Source organism: Polistes dominula, unplaced genomic scaffold (genome assembly GCF_049000335.1).
Source record: "Polistes dominula isolate Pdom_NZ unplaced genomic scaffold, Pdom_raw_medaka contig_31, whole genome shotgun sequence".
In the NCBI taxonomy this organism is placed as follows: Eukaryota; Metazoa; Arthropoda; class Insecta; order Hymenoptera; family Vespidae; genus Polistes; species Polistes dominula.
The window spans coordinates 4,265,406-4,285,625 of NW_028300925.1; the positions used below are offsets into that span (position 1 = coordinate 4,265,406).

The window sequence follows — 20,220 nt, forward strand, 5'->3', positions numbered from 1 at the left end:
TGTAATTATAATGTAAAATAATAATAATAATAATAATTAACTAAGACATAAAAAAATGTTAATGAAAATGGAAAAAATCTAACAAAAGGAAAATAATTCGACTTTGATCAAATGTTTAGACGCTTAAAAGGAAATCAGAAACTCTAATTAGAATGTTAAAGATAATAATTGAGAGCGACGGAGGACGGCATTTTTTATCATGGTAGTAGGGATACTGTGGTTGAAGAGATGGATGTTGCAGGTTGTATAAAAAGATGTAAAACGTCTTTAATCGTCAGTCGGACGCGAACTTAACTTGGAAATAGATAGCTGAAAGTGAAAGGTTTATACACACGTTCTGTGAATTTGAGACAAATAAAATATTCAAGGTTAGTCATTTTACTGTATAATTTTTAAAAATCCAAAATATAAAATTTTAATTAATTTTATTTATTATTATTATTCTATATAGATTTATAATCAAAATAATATAATAATCTTATTTTTCCATGGAATTTTTCTAATGAATTTTTATAATGATTTCTATTTTGAAATATACGAAAAAATGTGTCAAATACAATCTTAGTTTTTGATTTCTAATTTCTAACGTAGAAGAAGAAGAAAAAAAATAATTTCATAAAAGAAATATTTCAAGAAAAAGATTTACCATGAATTGTTCTTTTTTTTTTTCTCTACCAATTTTCTCGCAATATTTTTTATATTAAAAATAAACGAATCATCAAGGAATTTTATTTAATACTATCGACACCAAAGCCGAAATTAACAAAAATTTCGACGAAATAAACTGAATAGTATTACAAAATTTCAAAAATTATAGTATATTCTCTGTAGTGTATTTTTAAAAAAATACTAGAGATGTTTTATGATTTCTTCTCTTTCAACATATCTTCGATATATTGAATAATCTTTATTAAAATTGTTGACAGAAGTCAAGTTCAATCATTAAAAACATGTGAATACTTTTATCCTTATTGGATATCATTTTCTGCTACTTTTAATGTGTTTTACGTTTATTCAAATCTGAAGGTTAACAGGATTTTTTTCTAAATTCTTTTAAGATCTCTCTTGTAATTTGAATATCATTAAAAAGTATTTAACAAGATAGGTGTTAGTTTAACCAAATGTATAGAAAGGAATTATTTTTAAAGCTTATTCACATTCGCGGAATGTGAGATTTCACTGTAACAAAATGATGGAATCGATGAATCATTTAAGAGGTCATGCTTCCATTCCATTCGGGGATGTAACAACTTCGTTGACAATTCGATCACGCAACATCGATCTTTCTTAGACTTATCCTTTCATGCGATGACGTGATTTATCAAAACGGATATACTCTTTTATTTCTACTTGTATACAAAGTATATATTATGTATGTTTACTTGTGGAATTGAGTGTTATTATATAAAGAACAAATGTAAAACAAGAGAACTTTGATTTTCCTTGGAAAAATGGATTTACATAGGTATACAGATAAGCTATCAAATAAATCATAAAAATATGTTCATCTGTTAATTAGATGTCGAACCAAGAACCATTGATCGTGGACATGGTCTACATGTATGAAAAAGAGAATGCCGAACATCATCATACAAATAATTACGAAATGATTCATTCAGAAAACCCAACACCGGTACTACGACGAGGTCAAGCTTTCAATATGGCATTGAGATTTAATCGTGAATACGTTGATGAGACGGATATCGTTAGACTCTTGTTCAGTTTTGGTCCAAATCCAAATGTAATGAAAGGTACCAGGGGAGTTAACACTATAACAAATCGAGACTCATATTTAACGGATTTGGAAGCATGGGGTGTACGAATGGTAGCAATTAGTGGAATGGATTTGTCTGTAGAAGTTAGAAGTCCTGTTGACAGTCCAATAGGTGTATGGCAATTAAACGTTGAAACAACGACTCTAGGTAGAAAAGAACCTCCAAATACGTACAATTACGACAAGGATATATACTTGTTGTTTAATCCTTGGTTAAAAGGTATATAAACATTATTTAGTCTATCTAACAATCGTAATTTAATTTTTATTAAAATAGGAAACTTTTTATAGAGGATTTGGTCTTCATGGAAGATGAACAACTTCTCGATGAGTATGTTTTGAACGATGTTGGAAAGATTTGGGTTGGTCCATATGGAAGTTCTCGTGGTAGAGAATGGATCTTTGGTCAATTCGATGCATGCGTTTTACCGGCATGTCAATTATTATTAGAAAGATCGGGTATCAAGGCTGTATCCAGAGGAGATCCTATTAAAATGTGTCGAGCGATATCAAGAATCGTAAGTGATTAATTTTGATTAAAAAATAAAGGCTAAATCGTTAACGAGTGTTACATTTCTTAGGTAAATTCGAACGATGATAAAGGTGTAGTAACTGGTCGTTGGGACGGTGATTATGAAGATGGTACAGCACCAGCAGCTTGGACTGGAAGTGTTCCCATATTGGAACAATTTTTAGAAACAAAAAATGAAGTCAAATATGGACAATGTTGGGTATTCGCTGGTGTCGTAACAACTGTCTGCCGTGCTCTTGGAATACCATCAAGAGTTGTATCAAATCTTGTATCAGCTCACGACGCTAATGCATCCTTATCGGTTGATCGATATTATAATGCGGATAACGAAGAACTCGAATATGATCCAAATAATTTGGAAGGTGAAGATTCCATTTGGAATTATCACGTTTGGAACGACGTTTGGATGGCTAGGCCTGATTTACCCAAGGGTTATGGTGGTTGGCAAGCTATTGACGCTACTCCGCAAGAACCATCAGATAGTTTTTATCAATGCGGACCAGCATCGGTTGAAGCAATAAAACAAGGTGCCGTTGGTTATAATTATGACGTTACTTTTATGTTGGCATCCGTCAATGCTGATCTTATGAGATGGAAAGAAGATCCAGAAAGTGAATTGGGATACTCTAAAATTGATTGTAACAAATATCAGTAAGTTGAAACATTTACAATTAATTAATTATAATAGATAAAGATTCAATGTATTTACAATTGTGTCCACTTATAAAAACACATGTAATTGTTATCTTTTTTCTTTTTTAGTATCGGTCGAATGATCTTGACGAAAGCACCATGGATCTTTGATCCAAACGGTGACAAAGATAGAGAAGATATAACATCTCTTTACAAAGCTAAAGAAGGTCAGATTAATGTATTCATTTATTATTTATTCTTTGATATTTTCTATTCCTTTTTCTCTCAATAAGTTATTTTGAACAGGTACGGAAGCAGAGAGATTGACCTTATACCGAGCAATACGTAGCACCGAAAGGGCCAAGAGATTTTATTCTTTGCCAGAACCAAGTAAAGAAGACGTAGAATTTGATTTAGTAGATCTTGAACGTGTTAAAATAGGGGAACCATTTGCTGTTACTGTCAATATAAAAAACAAATCGAATCAACCAAGAACTATTCAAGCTATATTATCCGCAGGCAGTGTTTACTATACTGGTGTCAAGGCAAACTTGGTAAAGAGAGCCTCCGGTGATTTTATTCTTCAGCCTAATGCAAGTAAGATTAGAATAATAAACGACTACGCCTTGCTATACCAATATTTAATTTCTCATTTATTTTTAAGTGTGCTTGTAAATGACAAGAAATTGAAAAAATCCTTGTTTACAAACCGCATCATAGGAAACGCTAATGTTTCTTATACCTATTACATAACGATTTATGTATGTTAATCGATTAGGAAATGCGATTTTTTTCTTCTTACCCGGGAACGTTTAAAATAACATTTCCTATTTACTCGTCATGCTATAATTATTTTGTTTATTCTTCTCTTTTTCTTCTTTTTTTTCTGTTTCAGACGAACAATTAAGACTTACAGTTACCGTAGATGATTATTTGGATAAATTGGTAGAATATTGTATCATGAAACTCTACACAATTGCTACTGTTAAAGAAACGAAACAAACTTGGGCAGACGAGGATGATTTTCAAGTTCTCAAACCAAATATCACTGTCAAGGTTAGATATTGATAATTAAACGAAAATAAAGTATCCGTCTGAAATCAAAACTTGTTGTTCTGACGAATTATTATTAATATATGAATTACAGATCGAGGATGAGCCAATCCTTGGAAGACCAACTACCATAACGCTTAGTTTCCAGAATCCTTTGAAAAAGACATTAACTAATTGTAAATTTAATTACGCTGGTCCTGGATTGGCCAGAAACAAAATTTTACCTTTCAGGGACGTTGGACCACTGGAAGAGGTTTATGTCGAACATCAACTAGTTCCGCAAAAACTGGGAGAACAAAAAATCATTGCTACGTTTGCTTCAAAAGAATTGGTTGATATCACTGGATCAGCTACCATCGAGGTCTTGGATGAAAATTGAAAATTTATTAACGAAAAAAAATCATATTTTTACTCTTGTAAATACGAAAGATAAATTAGAAAAAAAAAAAGAAACAAAAAAGGGATCGTTGTAATAATAATTATAATTTCATATATTTTATCAAAATTTTATAACATAAAATTAACAAAAGAATACAAAGAATCTCTTAACTTTTAATATAATAAAATATAAGGTATATTTTTGTATCAACACATAATCGCAATTGCGCATATAATCTTTGTTAATATTATTTGTTTTAAATGATACTTTTGTTTAGTTTTTAGTAGTTTTTTAATATATTACTAATATACATATTATAAACTATGTTAATACATAAAACATGACAATAAGTTTTAATAAATTTTATTAAAAACAAAAACGTAACGAGAAAATACGTGAAAAACAATGCATGAAAATCTAACGAGCATATGTAATATCAACTACGCGGAAAAAAAATAAAATTTAATATTACTAAATGAACGTCTCGCAATTAAAAGAAAAGTTCAAACAAAAAAATACAAAGGAACACACAGTAAAATAGATCAAGAGAAGTAAGCCTTCTCTAGTAATACCTAAATCTTGAAAATCATTAAATTCATCTTCTTCATTCTGAAGATTCGGAGATGAAATCTCTTTTTCACAGTACTTCATCACTTGTAAACCTTGATCTCTTATATTCGAAGCATTTGATACTGTTCCTGTGGAATTATTAGTATTGAAAAAAATGGAATGTTGAGATTCATTTGATATTATTTTCATTTCTTTCTCTTCCGTGTTGTCTGAATTTCTCCTTGAAACAAAGACGAAACTATTGGTCTCGTCAGATTCATCATTTGATAATGAATAATCAATTGGCTTAGATTCACAAAAGATATTCTCGACAGAAAGTGATTTCATTTTCATATCCAAAATATTTTCGACTTTGTCGTTGAAATCATTGAGATTGTTGTAAAAATGACAATTCTCATTAAAATATTCACAGGATAATCGTTTATCACGTTCAATAGATTCTTCTTTTTCAACGAATTTTTCTAGAGAATCTTCGGATAACGAGTTAGATTTTGTTGAAAACTTTTCTTTACTTTCTTTTGATTGATTATCATTCGAATTATCTTCGGAAATTCGTAGAACTTCGTAGAAATTTGTTGAATAATGAGAAGTCGTTTGCAATGTATTCACGTTATCACTTATTTTATTGAGATCTGTATTAAGTAATTGAAAATGTTCTTCTGAAATTTTCGATGATCGTTCGAAAGAATGACAAGAAGATAACGAAGTTTCTATTAATGAAGATTTACGTAAATCTTCATTAGAAAATCTATCGTCGTTCTTTACTTTCTTTTCATTCAATGATTCTGATAAATCATTCGACGATACAGTCATTTTTTTAGAATTATAATCAAGTGGGATAGTGGTTTTGTCAATTCGATATAATACATCGTTAGCTTGAATTGTGGTCGCCTGTAATTTATTCAATTGCATATCAACACTTTGCAATTGTTCTTTGATACCGTTTAATTGGTTCATCAGCGATTCAGATAAAGTAGATTTTTCAATGTTATCATCGTTATTATTTATTTTTGTTAACAATTCGTTGTATTTTTTCAATTTGATTTTATCTTCTTTATATTCATTTTCATCGTTTGGTTGTTCATCGCCACTATTTATTTTGACTAACAATTCGTTACATTTTTTCAATTTAATTTTATCTTCTTTATATTCATTTTCATCCTTAGGTTGTTCACAATATAACTCTACAGTTTCATCAACCCATTGATCATTAGGAGAATCAATATTTTCTTTTTGATCTTTGTCTTCTATTTTCGATAGATTGTCGTTGGGTTGTTCGCAATATAACTCTACGGTTTCCATTACCCATCTATCATTATGATTTAAATTTTCTTCATCACTTGTTCCTATTGATTTGGATTCAACGTTTACGATAGCATCAGTCTCATCGCAATTATTTATTAAATTTATATTTAGATTAGTAGCATTATTTTTCATTACTTTATAGGAACGTTCGTTCGTTCGAGTTTGAATCATTTGAATTGGTAATAGTATCGATTGATCTTGTGAAAGAACTTCGGTAGCAACATCTTTCAATGAAACATTTACATCAATTTCATTGGGAGATGAAGAAATAATTGTTTTATTGAATTGTTCAGAACAATTAGGTTTGATATCATCGATGTTAGTAAAAGCATCGCAAACCGATTTTAAATTCGATATAGTTTGCGAAATTTTAGATTTCTTTTCATTGATCATCTGATCAATCGATTCATTATCGTTAGATCGAAGCTTTTCCATTATCGTTAAGTTCATTGATTCTGTCTCTAAATCATTACTGATGTTTAATGTAGTATCAATGGAAAGTTTGTTTAAAGGATTTTTCAAAGTATCATTTATTTTTGAAGAATATAAGACATTTGATACTAAGTTAGGAGAGGTTTTATCTTTCTCATTATTGTCAATTACATCGGAATCTTGTTTAAATCGATCATTCAATTCACTTAACTCATCCGATTCATCTTTTTCGCGATTATAATCCATCGAAATATCTAAAGAATCTTTATCAATCGTTGCTGATTGATTTTGCTTAATAAACTGATTAAAAATCATACTGATTTTTGATTCTGACGAAGAGAGAGATGATGCTTGACAACATTTTGATGCAGTTGCCGCTGTCATTAAATTAGATACTGAACTAAGATCAGTTTTATAGCTAATATTTGTGGAAGATGTTAAACTTGGTTGATTCTCAATTGGTGTATGATGATCTAAATTTTCATAACTTTTCAATACTGACTTTGGTGAATAATTGGAATCGTCTATCTTAATAGTCTTTTCATCAGATGAATAATTGGAATCATCTATCTTAATAGTCTCTTCATCAGATAAATGTAATTTTTCTTTAGATGATTCTTCTTTCATTTCTTTCTTCGTTGACTGTTCAGTTTCTTGATTTTGATACGTTGATGATTGATTTGCAGGAAATTTATCATGAATTTTTAATAAATGCATCGATGACTTTCTATTATCGTTATTTTCTAGACCGTTTAGAATTTGGTCCTTTATCTCGTCATTTTTCTCATAATTTTTAATGAAAACTTTCGTAGGAATATTTGTAGAAGAATTATTTGCCATAGGTAACTTACCATCTTGTTTATTTTTAAACAAAATCTGCGATGTATTCCTTGGTGTTAAATTAAATATACGCGGATGCAATTTAGATTGAGACTTGTTTTTCGTTAAATTTAATTCTCTACTTTTACCTCGAACATTCATTAAAGACATATTCGACGAATTTCTATTACCTTCTCGTCCTTTCGATGTTATTTGTGTTTTTCTGAACAAGAAAAATATGAATGGAAATATATCTGTATAACTATATTAGTTAATGCTGTAATTAAACCATAATAATATTACTTACGCGAACAATTCGCATAAATCGTTTACACCTTCCTCGATCAAATTCTCATTTCTTCGATTATCCTTCAAGAAATGCTTTCTTCTCAAGACTGTTGACTCTGATGGATTAGCAATTGATCTGAAAATATTTTATTTGTTTATTATGATAAGTATATATGTAATATAAACAAATTACCTTTTAACTATTTGATTATCTTTATTAAACAACGTCTGCGAGCGAAAGTTAATTGGTTCATTATTTAAAAAAGTCGGATTAGAAGCAAGCGGTTTAACAGCACCAGCTGGTTTCCAAACGGGTTGAACGTTAACTTGCCGATTTAGACGAATGCCATTATGTTTCTTCATTTGATCAAGATGTCTGCAGGTAGGATAGATCGACGGTGATACCTTTCTTGCTTTTTTCTCTTTAAATAATTCAACAGTTTCGAAACGTGGCCCAACACTATTTTTAATTTTTTCTTTCTTATTACTAAAAGAAATATTTGAAATTGTATCTGTCGATTGCTTCGTCCTATTTGAATTTTCGAATAATTTGTATTGACAAACGATCGGCTTCTCTGAACAATTTTGCTTTTCTCTTAACGTTTTATCTTTCTTCGAGATTATCATTTTATTTTTTCCAACATTCGAGGAAGGATTTACTCGAGATTTGGATCCAACATTTATTTCACTTTCCATTTGGTTTTCTTTCTTTATCGAACTTAATTTTATATTTTGACCTCGATTCTTTGTACTTTCCATTCTGAAATCATATCATTTTTATTATACTGTTAAAAAATCTATTAATTAAGTAAAATTTTATTTAAATTTGATATTATTTTGTTAAAGAACAAAATACCGAACTTAAAATCAAAGATAATTTAGATAAAAACAAAAACATTTGTTTTAATTTTAATTGTCAAAAATGTTAATGTTTACAAATGTTTTTTTTTTTTGGTAAATTTTAATAAACATTATTCAATTGTACTTATTGTCAAGTGAAGATTTCATATTTATATGCTAAAATCGGATAAATATTAACTGCAGTGATCGTAAGTTTTTGGAAACAACAATTCATACATGTAATGTGTTCGACGTTCATGTTTCAACTAATTATTTACACGCAAGTATGCATAAGCACTTATCTATAACAAATAGTTGATCAAAGACCCTATAAAGTTCACTAAATACATCCCTATTATTAAAAGACCCCAAAAAATAACTTTTTCTTCCCTCCGGGCGAAAGGCGTGAACTTTTCTCCCGCTGTTCAAAACGAAGTTGCCGCTTTCTGCCTACGTCGAGCAGAAAAAATGTATACTCACCATGGGCAGTAAATAAGAAAGCCTCAGAGTACATATAATTGGTGGCCGAGGCGAAGCCGAGGTCAACAAACATGTGCTCTGAGACATTTCTTACTTTACCTCCCTAGGTGAGTAATATACTATTCTTTTGAACTTCTTTTCACTTTTTCGTCCTATCCACGGTCCCTTGTATTATATTTGATTAGAATATTTAAATAAACTAACCTATTATAAGATGATCTTCTTTTCAGATTATCCCAAGAAGTCTTTCGATGATGATTATGTTTTTTAATATTTTCTTTATTATATTCTATAATAGAAATATCATCGATTAAAAGCAACATATTGTTTAACCATTTCTTTACTTTGTCTTTCCGACCGATTATTTTCTTTCCACCACTTAATGAAGTTTGCTTACCCTACAAAAATATAAATATGATTATACGTGCACATATATTTATCAAAAAGAATTTAGTACTCATGGTTAGTACTCTTACGTCATCTTTTGAAGTCCTTATCTTTTGAAAATCTTCTTTTTCCTTAATAAATTTCAATTCTAAAGGAGTAGAATATTGTTCTATCAGAAAAAGAAAAATAAAAAGAAAATTATATTATATAATAAAATATCATTAAATGCATATTTGATCAATTCGACACCAGACAGTAATCGTCTTTGAATATATCGGCAATTATGCACTTTTCTTAAAAAAAGGTACAGATACTTCTCATAGTAAATTGATTAAACTTTAGGCCTAGTTAGATTTGCAAAAAGAAAAAATGTACTTAAAATTGACGTTAGGTATTCAAGTATAAAAAAATATTTGATGTTTACCACTAATGCATACTTAACATAACATAGAAAAACAATTAATTAATGTATACAATAATTATATAAACCTTCCGTAAATTTTCTTAAGCTTTTTTTAGACAGAGAGAGCCTTTCTTCTTTCAATACTTTTTGAATATTGTTTATGTTTTTTCCCAATAAATCATTTATTTTATCAATAGCTTCTTCGCGGTAATTATTATAACAAATGTAATTCTTACACCTATATAACATAAAAAAGAAAAAGAAAAAAGTATATCATTATGATCGAAAAAGTAAAATTCAAATAAATGGATAATACCTCGTAATAAGTTCGTTCAAAGTTTCCTGAACTTTCGATGTAAAAATAGAATGAATAGAATTCGGTAATATTTCATGACATTTTTTTTGTGTGATCAACGATAGCTCGTTTTTAATTCCCTCTAAAATTTCATAAACGTTTTTTCTCGAATGATTTCTTTGTCGAGAAGTGACCAAATGAATTTTTCTTCTATAATTAACTCTTTTGAAAGTTCTCCGTTTAATGCGATTAATTCGTGCACCTTTTCGCAGTAATTTCGTTAATTTTGTTATATCAATGAATTTTTTTAAATTCTCTGACGATAGATAAATATAATTGTTGTATACATTGGTTGTATTTGGAATAAACTGAGTTGAATTCGTCAAATTCAAAGATGATTCCTTCGCGATACTTAAATCAGATATATTTTCAATCGTCCAACTACTCAATTTACCTTGAGAATTTGATTTTCTAATATTCATTACTGCATCCTCGCAGTATCCTTCTTTCGAAGATTCGAAACAACAAGATCGGATATCTTCGGTTACATTCGATTTCCGAACGTTCTTGTTCGGACTAGTTCGGTTCGTTTCGTTAAAATTGCTCGTGTCAATCGCGAAATTAGAATCTAATAATGAATTTCTCAATTTTTTATGATTTACAAAATTATTAGAATAATGTTCTTTTCTTGTTTTTTCTAAATCAATAATCCAATCCAATGTTTCCTTTGAATCTTCTTTTCTTAAAAATTTCGATACAACAGGCTTACTTGTTATTTTATTATCGTTTTCTGATTCAGGCCGATAAAATGGTAATTTGAAACGATGAAGAAAATCTTCATCTATATGTGAACTTATTTTAACATCTTTTAACATATCCAATTTGTTATCGTCATTATTTTCTTTAGTTGGGACAACAAAAGTATCATCAAGTTTCGAATCATTAGAACTTACACGACGATGACTTTGAAAAATATTATCGTCGTCGTCATTACCAAAAAGTTGTACGAAAGTTGCAGAATCTTGTTCGTTGCTACATTCGTCGGATTCGTTGAAATTCTTTGGAGGTGTTTGAAAGAATTGTTCTCCTGATATCCAATATTTCGAGAAATCAAGGTCATTTGCATTTTTACACGAAGTCGAAGATTTATCACATTTCCTTGAAGATGATTTCTGATTACCCTTAGGAGGTCGATTTCTCAATAAATATTCACATTCGTTTAACAATTTTTTTCTTCTATCGTTTTTACTAAGTTTAGAATCAGATGATTCGACGTAAGGATTTTCATCTCTCGATGGTGCAGACATTAAACCGTTACGAGATGATAAGGTTTTTTTTTCCGAAATAGATTGTCTTCCTGCACTGTTACACATCTTTTTGGTCTATTTTGTTCTTTTTTGAAATATAAGTGTCGTATACGATATGAATGTTAAGAATATACTTTTTTACATTAGATATAAAATATAGAATGTAACATACACATAGTTTTGATATATAACATTAACACACAATACACGATACTTATTACTTGCAAGATTAGAACTATTTTAGTGTTTCACATGGTTAAAATTTCGTCAATGCGATTATCGTTATAAATTAGGAATATCAGAAAGTTCAGATTTGTTAGTTCATTTGTTTCGTATTTGCTCGTTGATTGGTCAATTTACAAAATATTTTACGATATCTCATTTTTTCCAATAAAAAACAAATGAGATTTTATTTAATGTCGTTTTTACATTTACAAATACATTCTCATAGTATCTATCCACTTTTACATGGATCCTTATTACTTCTACTATTTTGATCATTTAGATTGAAAGTGGTCTGAGTCATATATCTTTTGTTTTGAGATATTCAAAGAATTATATTCGAGCACTAAATGATTCTATATAATATTGAAATAACATACACTATCTAACAGTTCATTTTTGAAAATATCGGAGAATTACATTGAATTAATTTAGTTTAAAATAATGTGATGTGAAATAACTGATAAAGTCTTTTTTTTTTTAATTTTGACTTACACCACTTTCATAACTATGAGCACATATAGTTGATTATTCATTGACGGGTAAAGAATAACATGGAAAAATATATAGAGAATTTTTTATTATTTTAAAAACATTTTAATTCTCTTTTCATTTTTGCGTGGCAGTTGGAGTAGATTGGTTAGATGATTTAGAGTCTCGCATTGAAGCACTACGTCTTCGTTTGATCTCTTCTTGACGTCTATTCTTTGCTTCTTTTTGCCTCTGAGCTAGCAACTTAGCATAATCAGCAGCTTGTTCTTTGCGAGCCAAGCAACGCCTCTTTTTCAATGCACGCCTATGTCTTCTTCTCTGTAAGTACATAAACCAAATATATTAGTATCATTTAAGTAATTCGATAATGTCTCGATACATGTGATAAATGTTTCTTTTATTTTATTATACCTGTAATGTCAAAGGCGTAATCAAACGTTGAATTTTAGGAGCCTTAAGACGCTCCTTCTTGCCTTCTTTTTGGACTGGTCTTTTGACGACGAATTGACGTACGTCATCTTCCTTCGAAAGATTAAAGAGCTTACGAATTTTACTAGCTCTTTTTGGTCCTAAACGACGTGGAACTTGCGTATCAGTGAGTCCAGGAATTTCCTTTGTGAAAATAATTGTCAGGAATTAACAAATTTCATTTGTAGTACTTTGATTATCTAATCTGATAAAAATAATTCAATTGAATTTGTCATTGTCTCGTTAGTACACTGAGAAACAGTAAGAAATAATATAACAGTTTCCCAAATTATAACGATCTTTAATCTACCATGTCAACGATAGTATTTCAAGATTATTTGTAATTCTTGCATACACCCTTGTAACATGGAATCAGTAGGGAACAGTTGGAATTTCAGATTTATCTTACCTGTTCTCCCTTCTTCACAATTACCAATGCAAGTACTGACAAATTTGCATCGACAATGCAACCACGTACAGATTTACGTTTTCTTTCTCCGTCACGTCTGGGTCTGTAGCAGGAGTGTCCCTTTGACAGCAATAATCGTACACGACCTATTTCAAGTATCATAATATTATCTTCAAAAGGAAAGAAATAATATCTACAATTACATAAAAATAAATTTAAAAAACACTTACCATTAGTCAAGATACCCTGCTTCATTGGAAAGCCTTGTTTGTCATTTCCACCAGAAATACGTACAACATATCCCTTCCATTCATCACCAAGAGAATCGGCTTCTACCTCTGCTCCCATGCGTTTTTCATAAAACATCCGGAGCTTGTGCTCGTCCGAAATTTCGAATAATTTTTGACATCCTGTAGCAGGAAAGGATACGTTCAACTATAACAAAATAATCAATAATGATTAAAATTATGAAAATTTTTGTTTGAATGTTGTTACAAATATAGAGGTTAGGATTGTATTCTTAACGCGTTTTTTCGGTAACTATTTTCATTCGAAAAATACTAAAATCGAAATCTTTTATTATTAAATAAATATAACATTATATTATATCAGAAAAAAAATATATAATAATTGTTTTTAAACACTAATAAACAATCACGAAAAGTCGGGGCAACATGATGTTGACGATTCGTATAATCAATACTAAATATAAATAGAGAAAATTATGAATGCAAATAAAATATCTGCAAATTTTCATAGTATTTGTAAAAGTTATCAAATTGCTTAATTAAAGTAAGATTTCTAAAATATTATTGGATTCTTACCTTCATTTTTCAACGAAGTGCGAGTTCCTCGCATACACCTAAAAAGAAAGAACGTCCGAGTTACTCAAATATATTCACCAGAGCGCGCTAACCGGATATCCTGTAAATATGGAATCCTAATAATTTTAAAATCAATTTTTTGTAAACATTATCTTTGCGTTTCGTTTAAGAAATTAAATCCATGGATTAATATATTCGTAAAAAAAAGAAATAATATTATAATGTAAATGTTTAAAGAAACGTAAAAAGTAAAAAATTTTATCTTCATAAACATAGATACATATTTACATACATATGACTTCGGAGTTTAGTAAAATATGCATTTCTTTACAAATGTTTAAACTTAATTGATGATTGTAAACTATCCATAATTATTTATTTATTAAATAAATAAATAAATAGATATTAAACTTTGGAAAACATATTAAAGAGAAATGCAGAAGAAGCGATATTTAATAGGTAAGATCATGCGGAGAGGATTAATAATGTATAGTTGCAATACTTGTAAGAAAGAATAATCGTTACTTATAGTATATAGTCGATGTAGACCGGTAATAGGTAATTAAAAAACGTTTTAGATATATAATAGATCTTATTTCTATAGATTTGATATTTTTGTATATATATTTTTGTGTTACACCTCAGGGATGACCGGTAATAAAGTGTGACGGTGAGTAAACCGCGGAGGAGAAAAATAGGCTAGAGAGTGGCAGCACATAGAAATGCCGATTTGCGGGCGTGTGTAACAATTCGATATTAGAAAAAGTTATTTAGAGTATCTTACGTTATGTCTATTAAATGCATCAACTCGGTAAACAAGTATTTCGGATAAAAAGAACGCATGGAATGCAATTTAAGTGTAAATGTAGGTTTCAAATCTAGATTGTAGCGAGAGATGCGTGCATTTGGACGTATATAGGTTATAGACGTTGTAACGACTAAACCTTCGCACAAGGAAAATGATGTAACGTGATTTTTCACGATTTATTTTATTACTTAGGAATATTCAAGCGAATTTGAATACTATATAGATCTATTGCTAATGAAATGCGTATGTTATTACGATCGTAACAAGGAATATAAGAAGACTGTTATTATCTCGCATGTCTATCGGTTGTTTTCAAAGACACTGCTTTTGACAAAAAAACAAAAAACAAAAAGAGAGAAAAGAAAAAAGTTTTATTAACTCAAGCATATAATATACAAATGTGTAAACATTTTCGTAATGCTCTGTGAACTATTTCATGTGTCTCTGAATGTTTATAATATTTAGTGGGAAGAAATGGATGCTGCAGTGATAGAAGTTCTCCAGCAGGCAGGTAGTCAAAATCCTAATGTTTTAAAACCAGCTGAACAAACGTTAAAGCAATGGGAAACTCAAAGAGGATTTTACACTGCTCTATATGTAAGTTATTTGCTAGAGGAATACAATTATGTTAGTCTACAGTATTTGTTATTTCATCATGAACGTAATTTATTTCTAAGCACGTTTCATGGAAACAATTTGTATACATATTGATTTACAAATTTAATTTTTCGTTTATTGTTTCAGAATGTATTTTCAAATCATTCCTTTGATGTTAATATTAGATGGATGGCTGTTTTGTACTTTAAGAATGGCGTTGATAGATATTGGAGAAAAAATGCACCAAAGTAAGGATTATTGCACATATATTGTGATACGTTGTATCTTATACCTTAATTTCTAAATTTCTAGATATTCATATTATATTGCTATCATAAACTAATCATATTTAAGATTAACTTCTTTATTGAACGATCTAATTATTTTCTTTTATATTAGTGGAATAGCAGAAGACGAAAAAGAATTTTTACGACAACGTTTGATAAGTAATTTTGAGGAACCTGTAAATCAATTAGCAGTTCAATTAGCAGTTCTCATTGCTAAGATAGCAAGGTAAGATATTAAAATATCTAATATAATAGATGCTCTAAAAATCATATTTATTACTTTTGTTCTATTTTTTCTTATAGATTCGATTGTCCCAGAGAATGGGATGTATTAATTCCTACGCTTTTGGATATTATTAGAGGTCAAAATTCTTTAGCACAGCATAGAGCGCTTCTTATATTGCATCATGTTGTCAAAGCGTTAGCTTCTAAGCGTTTAATGCCAGATGTACGACTCTTCCAAGAATTAACAAGCAATGTGATTACTTTTATTCTTAATACGTGGAATACATATACGGAATCATTTCTTATAATGGCATCTAATGGAGCAGATGCAAATCAAATACAAGAATCTTTAGAAAAAGCATTACTATTATTAAAAACATTACGTAAACTTATTGTCCATGGATTTAGTAAACCATCTCAATCTCAAGATGCCATGTTATTTTTAGAAGTAATATTTGAGCGAGCACGTACATGTCTTGAATGGCGTTAGTATAACATAATTTATGCCCTTTTCTTTTTTTGTCTTATCATTTAATTCGAATAAATTTACTTTTCTTATTTTAGGTAAAACATTAGCTTCCAGAGGTATACAAATGGAGGTTTGTGATAAATTCATAATTAATTTGACCAAAGTGTTAATAGAGGTATTAGAAATGCATCCACTTTGTTACGTCGAATTGATACCTACAACTTTAGAATTCTCAGTTTTTTACTGCTTTACGGAAGCTGGTCAAGCATTAGCTTTTGAAAAATTTCTCATACAATGTTTAAATTTAATGAAATCTATTTTATTATCAGTTGGGTATAGACCGGCTAAAGTAATCGAAGGTACATATATACCATTGTTCGTTCCTTATCATCTAAATAGAAAATGTGATATATTTTAATTTTATTATTATATTTAATCATATTATAATTTATTATTCATATTTTTTATTATGTAAAACAGAGACTAAAGATCCATTGACATTGAGAGCCTATGAATTAAGACAGAAATTTTTTGTGCGCGAAACCTTAACCGAAATTTGTACAAGACTCGTTACTCATTATTTCCTTCTAACACCCGCGGACCTGGAATTGTGGGACACTGATCCTGAGAACTTAGGTAAACATTAATATATCTATATATATTCTATATATTTTTATTTTTTCTACTCGTCTTATAAATAATATAAATTCTTTGTTTCTTAAAGCTGCCGACGATGGAGGTGAACCATGGAAGTATAATTTAAGAGTAAGTATAAACTAATGCATTCTTTTTGTACTAAATGCATAACTTTTTTTTTATATTCATAATAATAATTTCATTTCAGGCTTGTACTCAACTTTTATTTATGGCAGTTTTCCATCAATATAAAGATGTTCTTGCCTCTGTTCTGCTCGACTTGATACATAGGTATCATCAACCTATTGAACCAAATAATTTACCTGCAATTTTGTTGAAAGATGCGGTGTATAATGCAGTTGGTTTAGCAGCTTTCGATTTGTATGACGAAGTAAATATAATATAAAATATATATATCAATATATATAGTCTGCAATGTAAATGTAATTTAATATAAATAATACATAAATGCTTTATTAAGTCAATATGTTTTCTTAACGTTAGGTTAACTTTGATCAATGGTTTTCAACAACTCTAAAGGATGAATTGAAAGAGAAAAGTAATAACTACAGAATTATTAGAAGACGCGTATGTTGGCTTATTGGTCGATGGGCAAGTAAGTAAAGATAATGAAATATAACATGATAATGTGCGTGATAAAAAAGTACTATTAATTATATAAATTATAATTGAAGATTCATATATTCATAAGATGATATCATTGTTACATAGGTGTAAAATTAAGTGCTAAGTTGAAACCAGACTTTTATAAACTTATGATAGAAGCTTTAAGTCCAGAAGAAGACTTGGGTGTTCGTTTGGCAGCTATCGATGCCTTAAAACTTGGTATAGATGACTTTCAATTTAGAAAAGAAGAGTTTACACCTTATTTGGAGCCTACGTTTACCTTATTATTCGCTTTGCTAAAAGAAGTTACCGAATGCGATACCAAAGTATGATCACTCCTTATATCTTTATTATGAAATTGTTCTTTCATTTTTTTAACTGATTATTTCTCTTATACCATAGATGCATGTTCTTTATGTATTATCCTGTGTAATTGAGCGGGTGGGAAATGATGTCAAACCATATGTTAATGCTCTTAACTCATACTTATCACTATTATGGCAACAATCTGAAGATCATAATATGTTGAGATGCTCTATAGTAACAACCTTAGTTCATTTGGAAAAGGTAATTATAAATCAGAATTTATACATAAATAACAAAATAAACCATATATAATTAAATTTAATAAAACAAATGTTCTTTTATAGTCTTTAGGCTCGGATAGCATTATGTTGCAACCATTGGTAGTGCGTGTTGTTGACCTAAGTTGTGATGTTAATCAAGAAGGACACGTTTATTTGTTGGAAGATGGTTTAGAATTATGGTTAGCTCTTTTGGAAAATGCGCCAGCACCGACACCAGAGATAATGGATCTTTTCCGAAACATGCCACCTTTATTAGGTTGACAGAATATAACTCTATGCATAGAACTATATACATTGGATATTATTATATACTCGTATATGTGTACTTACATATTTTATTTTACAGAATCATCCACAGAAAGCTTAAGACTATGTTTGTACATACTTCAAGCATATGTATTATTAAGTCCTCAAGAATTTCTCTGCCAAAGAGGAATAGTAATAATTGATACATTGAGATCTCTTCTAACAGACTTAGCTTGGGAAGGTATTGTTGCGATATTGAGATTGTTTGAAACATGTCTTAAAGCTTCTCCCGAACAAGGTGCAGAATTAATCAAACCTCTTTTAATGAAAATATTTGAGTAAGTTTAAGCGGAATGAAATTATAAGGAATGCTTTACATCTCAGTCTTCTCAAATTGATTTAATAAAAATAATAAACTTTCCATTTTTTAGAAGCGTTTACAAAGGCGAAGAATATCCAATGGTTATGACTACTATGTGTTTGTCTATTGTTGCTAGAGTTTTACTCTGTTGTAGAAATATTTTTGTACAGGTGATAGACAGTTCTATACTATTTATTATGTCTATAGATATATGATATGCTTATATATGTATGTATATGTGGAAATATGTGTATACGAATTACGTAAAAGAAATAATTACAGGTAATCGGTGAATTATCAAAAAGTGTTGAAGCATACGAGGAAGCTGTACTAGGACAAATAGTATATATTTGGGTAAAACGAATGCCTAATGTTTCTCAACCTGAACAGCGCAAGTTATTAGCTCTTGCACTTTGTTCCCTTTTGGAGGCTAATAGTCTACCAAGCGTTATCCAACATTTTCCATTAATTATATCTAATATAGTTGAAACTCTTAACGATATAACGAAATACGATGATGCTGGATGTCCTACAGAGTAAGAATTATTTTTCATTTGTAATATAATAATATTTATACTATCAATTACATGATATTTCTAAATTTTTTTTTATTAACAATCATTATTTTGTCAGTTCTCTGTTGTTAAGTGATCAACTTAGTCCATCTCAATACGAGGATGTAGATTATGAAACTGAACATGGACAAAGAAGAAAGAGACTCGCTTACAATGATCCAGTTCACAATTTGTCCTTACACAATACGCTCACTAACCAAGTAAGAAGCATAATTTAAATTGATGATAAAGTATTGTCTATTGATATATATATATAGAGAGAGAGAGAGTGTCATTCCATTAAAATAATATTTATTTTAGTTTAATAAATTACGAAGAACGATGGGGAATGATCAATTCGATCAATTGTTTAGCGCTCTTAATCCTGATGTCAACGAGGAACTTAATTCATGTCTTGGATTGCGAGATTTAGTACTATGAAGAAAAAATGATAATTAAAAAAGAAAATCAGAAATAAATATGTGGTCGACAAAAATAAAAGATACTTTCTCAAATGCTACACATATACACACACATACGCGCGTGCGCGTACACACAAACTAACACATACCAATGCAACATGTAAAAAAAGCTTTACCATGCTCTACTGTAAAACGGCACTATTTTACTGTATGATACTACCTGTTTCACTGTATTAATAATGTTGATTATAAAAGGACCTATGTCGCCACTGAAAAAATATTAACACGGTCATAAAATATCGTGTTGAGGATAGATCACAAAATGTGAATATAAATAAAATCGTGTGATTATTAAAAATACGCAATATAATACGTCTACATATTTTTAATATAAAAATATTTATTTTACAATCGTTTATTTCTATGAAAAGAAATATAATACTACTTACTCATATCTCACAATTAATAGAATTTAAAATTTCCCGGTAG

At 29.5% G+C, this 20,220-nt stretch overlaps 4 protein-coding genes across 6 annotated transcripts; 2 read left to right on the top strand and 2 right to left on the bottom strand.

The window, feature by feature from the left end:
- The first annotated feature begins 51 nt into the window (after positions 1-51).
- On the top strand, positions 52-4,454 carry LOC107073952 (hemocyte protein-glutamine gamma-glutamyltransferase). The gene is made up of 8 exons (XM_015334924.2): positions 52-368; positions 1,520-1,994; positions 2,066-2,292; positions 2,356-2,957; positions 3,069-3,166; positions 3,246-3,536; positions 3,835-3,995; positions 4,087-4,454. The coding sequence occupies exons 2-8, from the start codon at positions 1,520-1,522 to the stop codon at positions 4,369-4,371; spliced, it is 2,139 nt and encodes a 712-aa protein (XP_015190410.1). The 5' UTR covers positions 52-368; the 3' UTR covers positions 4,372-4,454.
- Positions 4,433-12,129, bottom strand: LOC107072263 (uncharacterized). The gene is made up of 8 exons (XM_089170956.1): positions 10,212-12,129; positions 9,967-10,133; positions 9,807-9,836; positions 9,582-9,661; positions 9,310-9,503; positions 7,979-8,545; positions 7,805-7,921; positions 4,433-7,720 (listed from the first exon to the last, which is right to left on the bottom strand). The coding sequence occupies exons 1-8, from the start codon at positions 11,561-11,563 to the stop codon at positions 4,843-4,845; spliced, it is 5,385 nt and encodes a 1,794-aa protein (XP_089027082.1). The 5' UTR covers positions 11,564-12,129; the 3' UTR covers positions 4,433-4,842.
- A 153-nt stretch (positions 12,130-12,282) lies between these two features.
- Positions 12,283-14,071, bottom strand: RpS6 (ribosomal protein S6). The gene is made up of 5 exons (XM_015335024.2): positions 13,913-14,071; positions 13,319-13,523; positions 13,089-13,234; positions 12,623-12,823; positions 12,283-12,529 (listed from the first exon to the last, which is right to left on the bottom strand). The coding sequence occupies exons 1-5, from the start codon at positions 13,916-13,918 to the stop codon at positions 12,329-12,331; spliced, it is 759 nt and encodes a 252-aa protein (XP_015190510.1). The 5' UTR covers positions 13,919-14,071; the 3' UTR covers positions 12,283-12,328.
- A 380-nt stretch (positions 14,072-14,451) lies between these two features.
- Impbeta11 (importin beta11) lies at positions 14,452-20,091 on the top strand. Of its 3 annotated transcripts, none has more exons than XM_015334772.2 (18): positions 14,452-14,582; positions 15,186-15,317; positions 15,465-15,565; positions 15,717-15,830; positions 15,908-16,314; positions 16,394-16,657; positions 16,779-16,934; positions 17,023-17,063; positions 17,143-17,325; positions 17,439-17,550; positions 17,667-17,887; positions 17,964-18,128; positions 18,212-18,404; positions 18,495-18,732; positions 18,826-18,925; positions 19,038-19,291; positions 19,389-19,530; positions 19,631-20,091. In XM_015334772.2, exons 2-18 carry the CDS (start codon positions 15,195-15,197, stop codon positions 19,748-19,750), a joined length of 2,934 nt encoding a protein of 977 aa, XP_015190258.1. In that variant the 5' UTR covers positions 14,452-14,582; positions 15,186-15,194; the 3' UTR covers positions 19,751-20,091. The 3 variants fall into 3 exon arrangements, with proteins under 3 accessions (XP_015190258.1, XP_015190256.1, XP_015190257.1); XM_015334770.2 differs by lacking the exon at positions 14,452-14,582 and adding an exon at positions 14,610-14,777; XM_015334771.2 differs by lacking the exon at positions 14,452-14,582 and adding an exon at positions 14,615-14,876.
- The last annotated feature ends 129 nt before the right edge of the window (positions 20,092-20,220 follow it).

Coding starts and splice junctions, on each gene's coding strand:
- LOC107073952 (XM_015334924.2), top strand. CDS start 1,520: ATGTCGAACCAAGAACCATTGATCGTGGACATGGTCTACATGTATGAA. Junction 3,167..3,245: donor TCTTTACAAAGCTAAAGAAG/GTCAGATTAATG, acceptor TATTTTGAACAG/GTACGGAAGCAGAGAGATTG. Junction 3,996..4,086: donor AACCAAATATCACTGTCAAG/GTTAGATATTGA, acceptor TATGAATTACAG/ATCGAGGATGAGCCAATCCT.
- LOC107072263 (XM_089170956.1), bottom strand. CDS start 11,563: ATGTGTAACAGTGCAGGAAGACAATCTATTTCGGAAAAAAAAACCTTA. Junction 8,546..9,309: donor AGAAGATCATCTTATAATAG/GTTAGTTTATTT, acceptor ATATGATTTCAG/AATGGAAAGTACAAAGAATC. Junction 7,721..7,804: donor GATTTATGCGAATTGTTCGC/GTAAGTAATATT, acceptor TTTCTTGTTCAG/AAAAACACAAATAACATCGA.
- RpS6 (XM_015335024.2), bottom strand. Junction 12,824..13,088: donor TTGTGAAGAAGGGAGAACAG/GTAAGATAAATC, acceptor ATTTTCACAAAG/GAAATTCCTGGACTCACTGA. Junction 12,530..12,622: donor TTACGCCTTTGACATTACAG/GTATAATAAAAT, acceptor ATGTACTTACAG/AGAAGAAGACATAGGCGTGC.
- Impbeta11 (XM_015334770.2), top strand. CDS start 14,754: ATGGAATGCAATTTAAGTGTAAAT. Junction 18,733..18,825: donor CTTTTAATGAAAATATTTGA/GTAAGTTTAAGC, acceptor TCCATTTTTTAG/AAGCGTTTACAAAGGCGAAG. Junction 18,926..19,037: donor GTAGAAATATTTTTGTACAG/GTGATAGACAGT, acceptor AAATAATTACAG/GTAATCGGTGAATTATCAAA.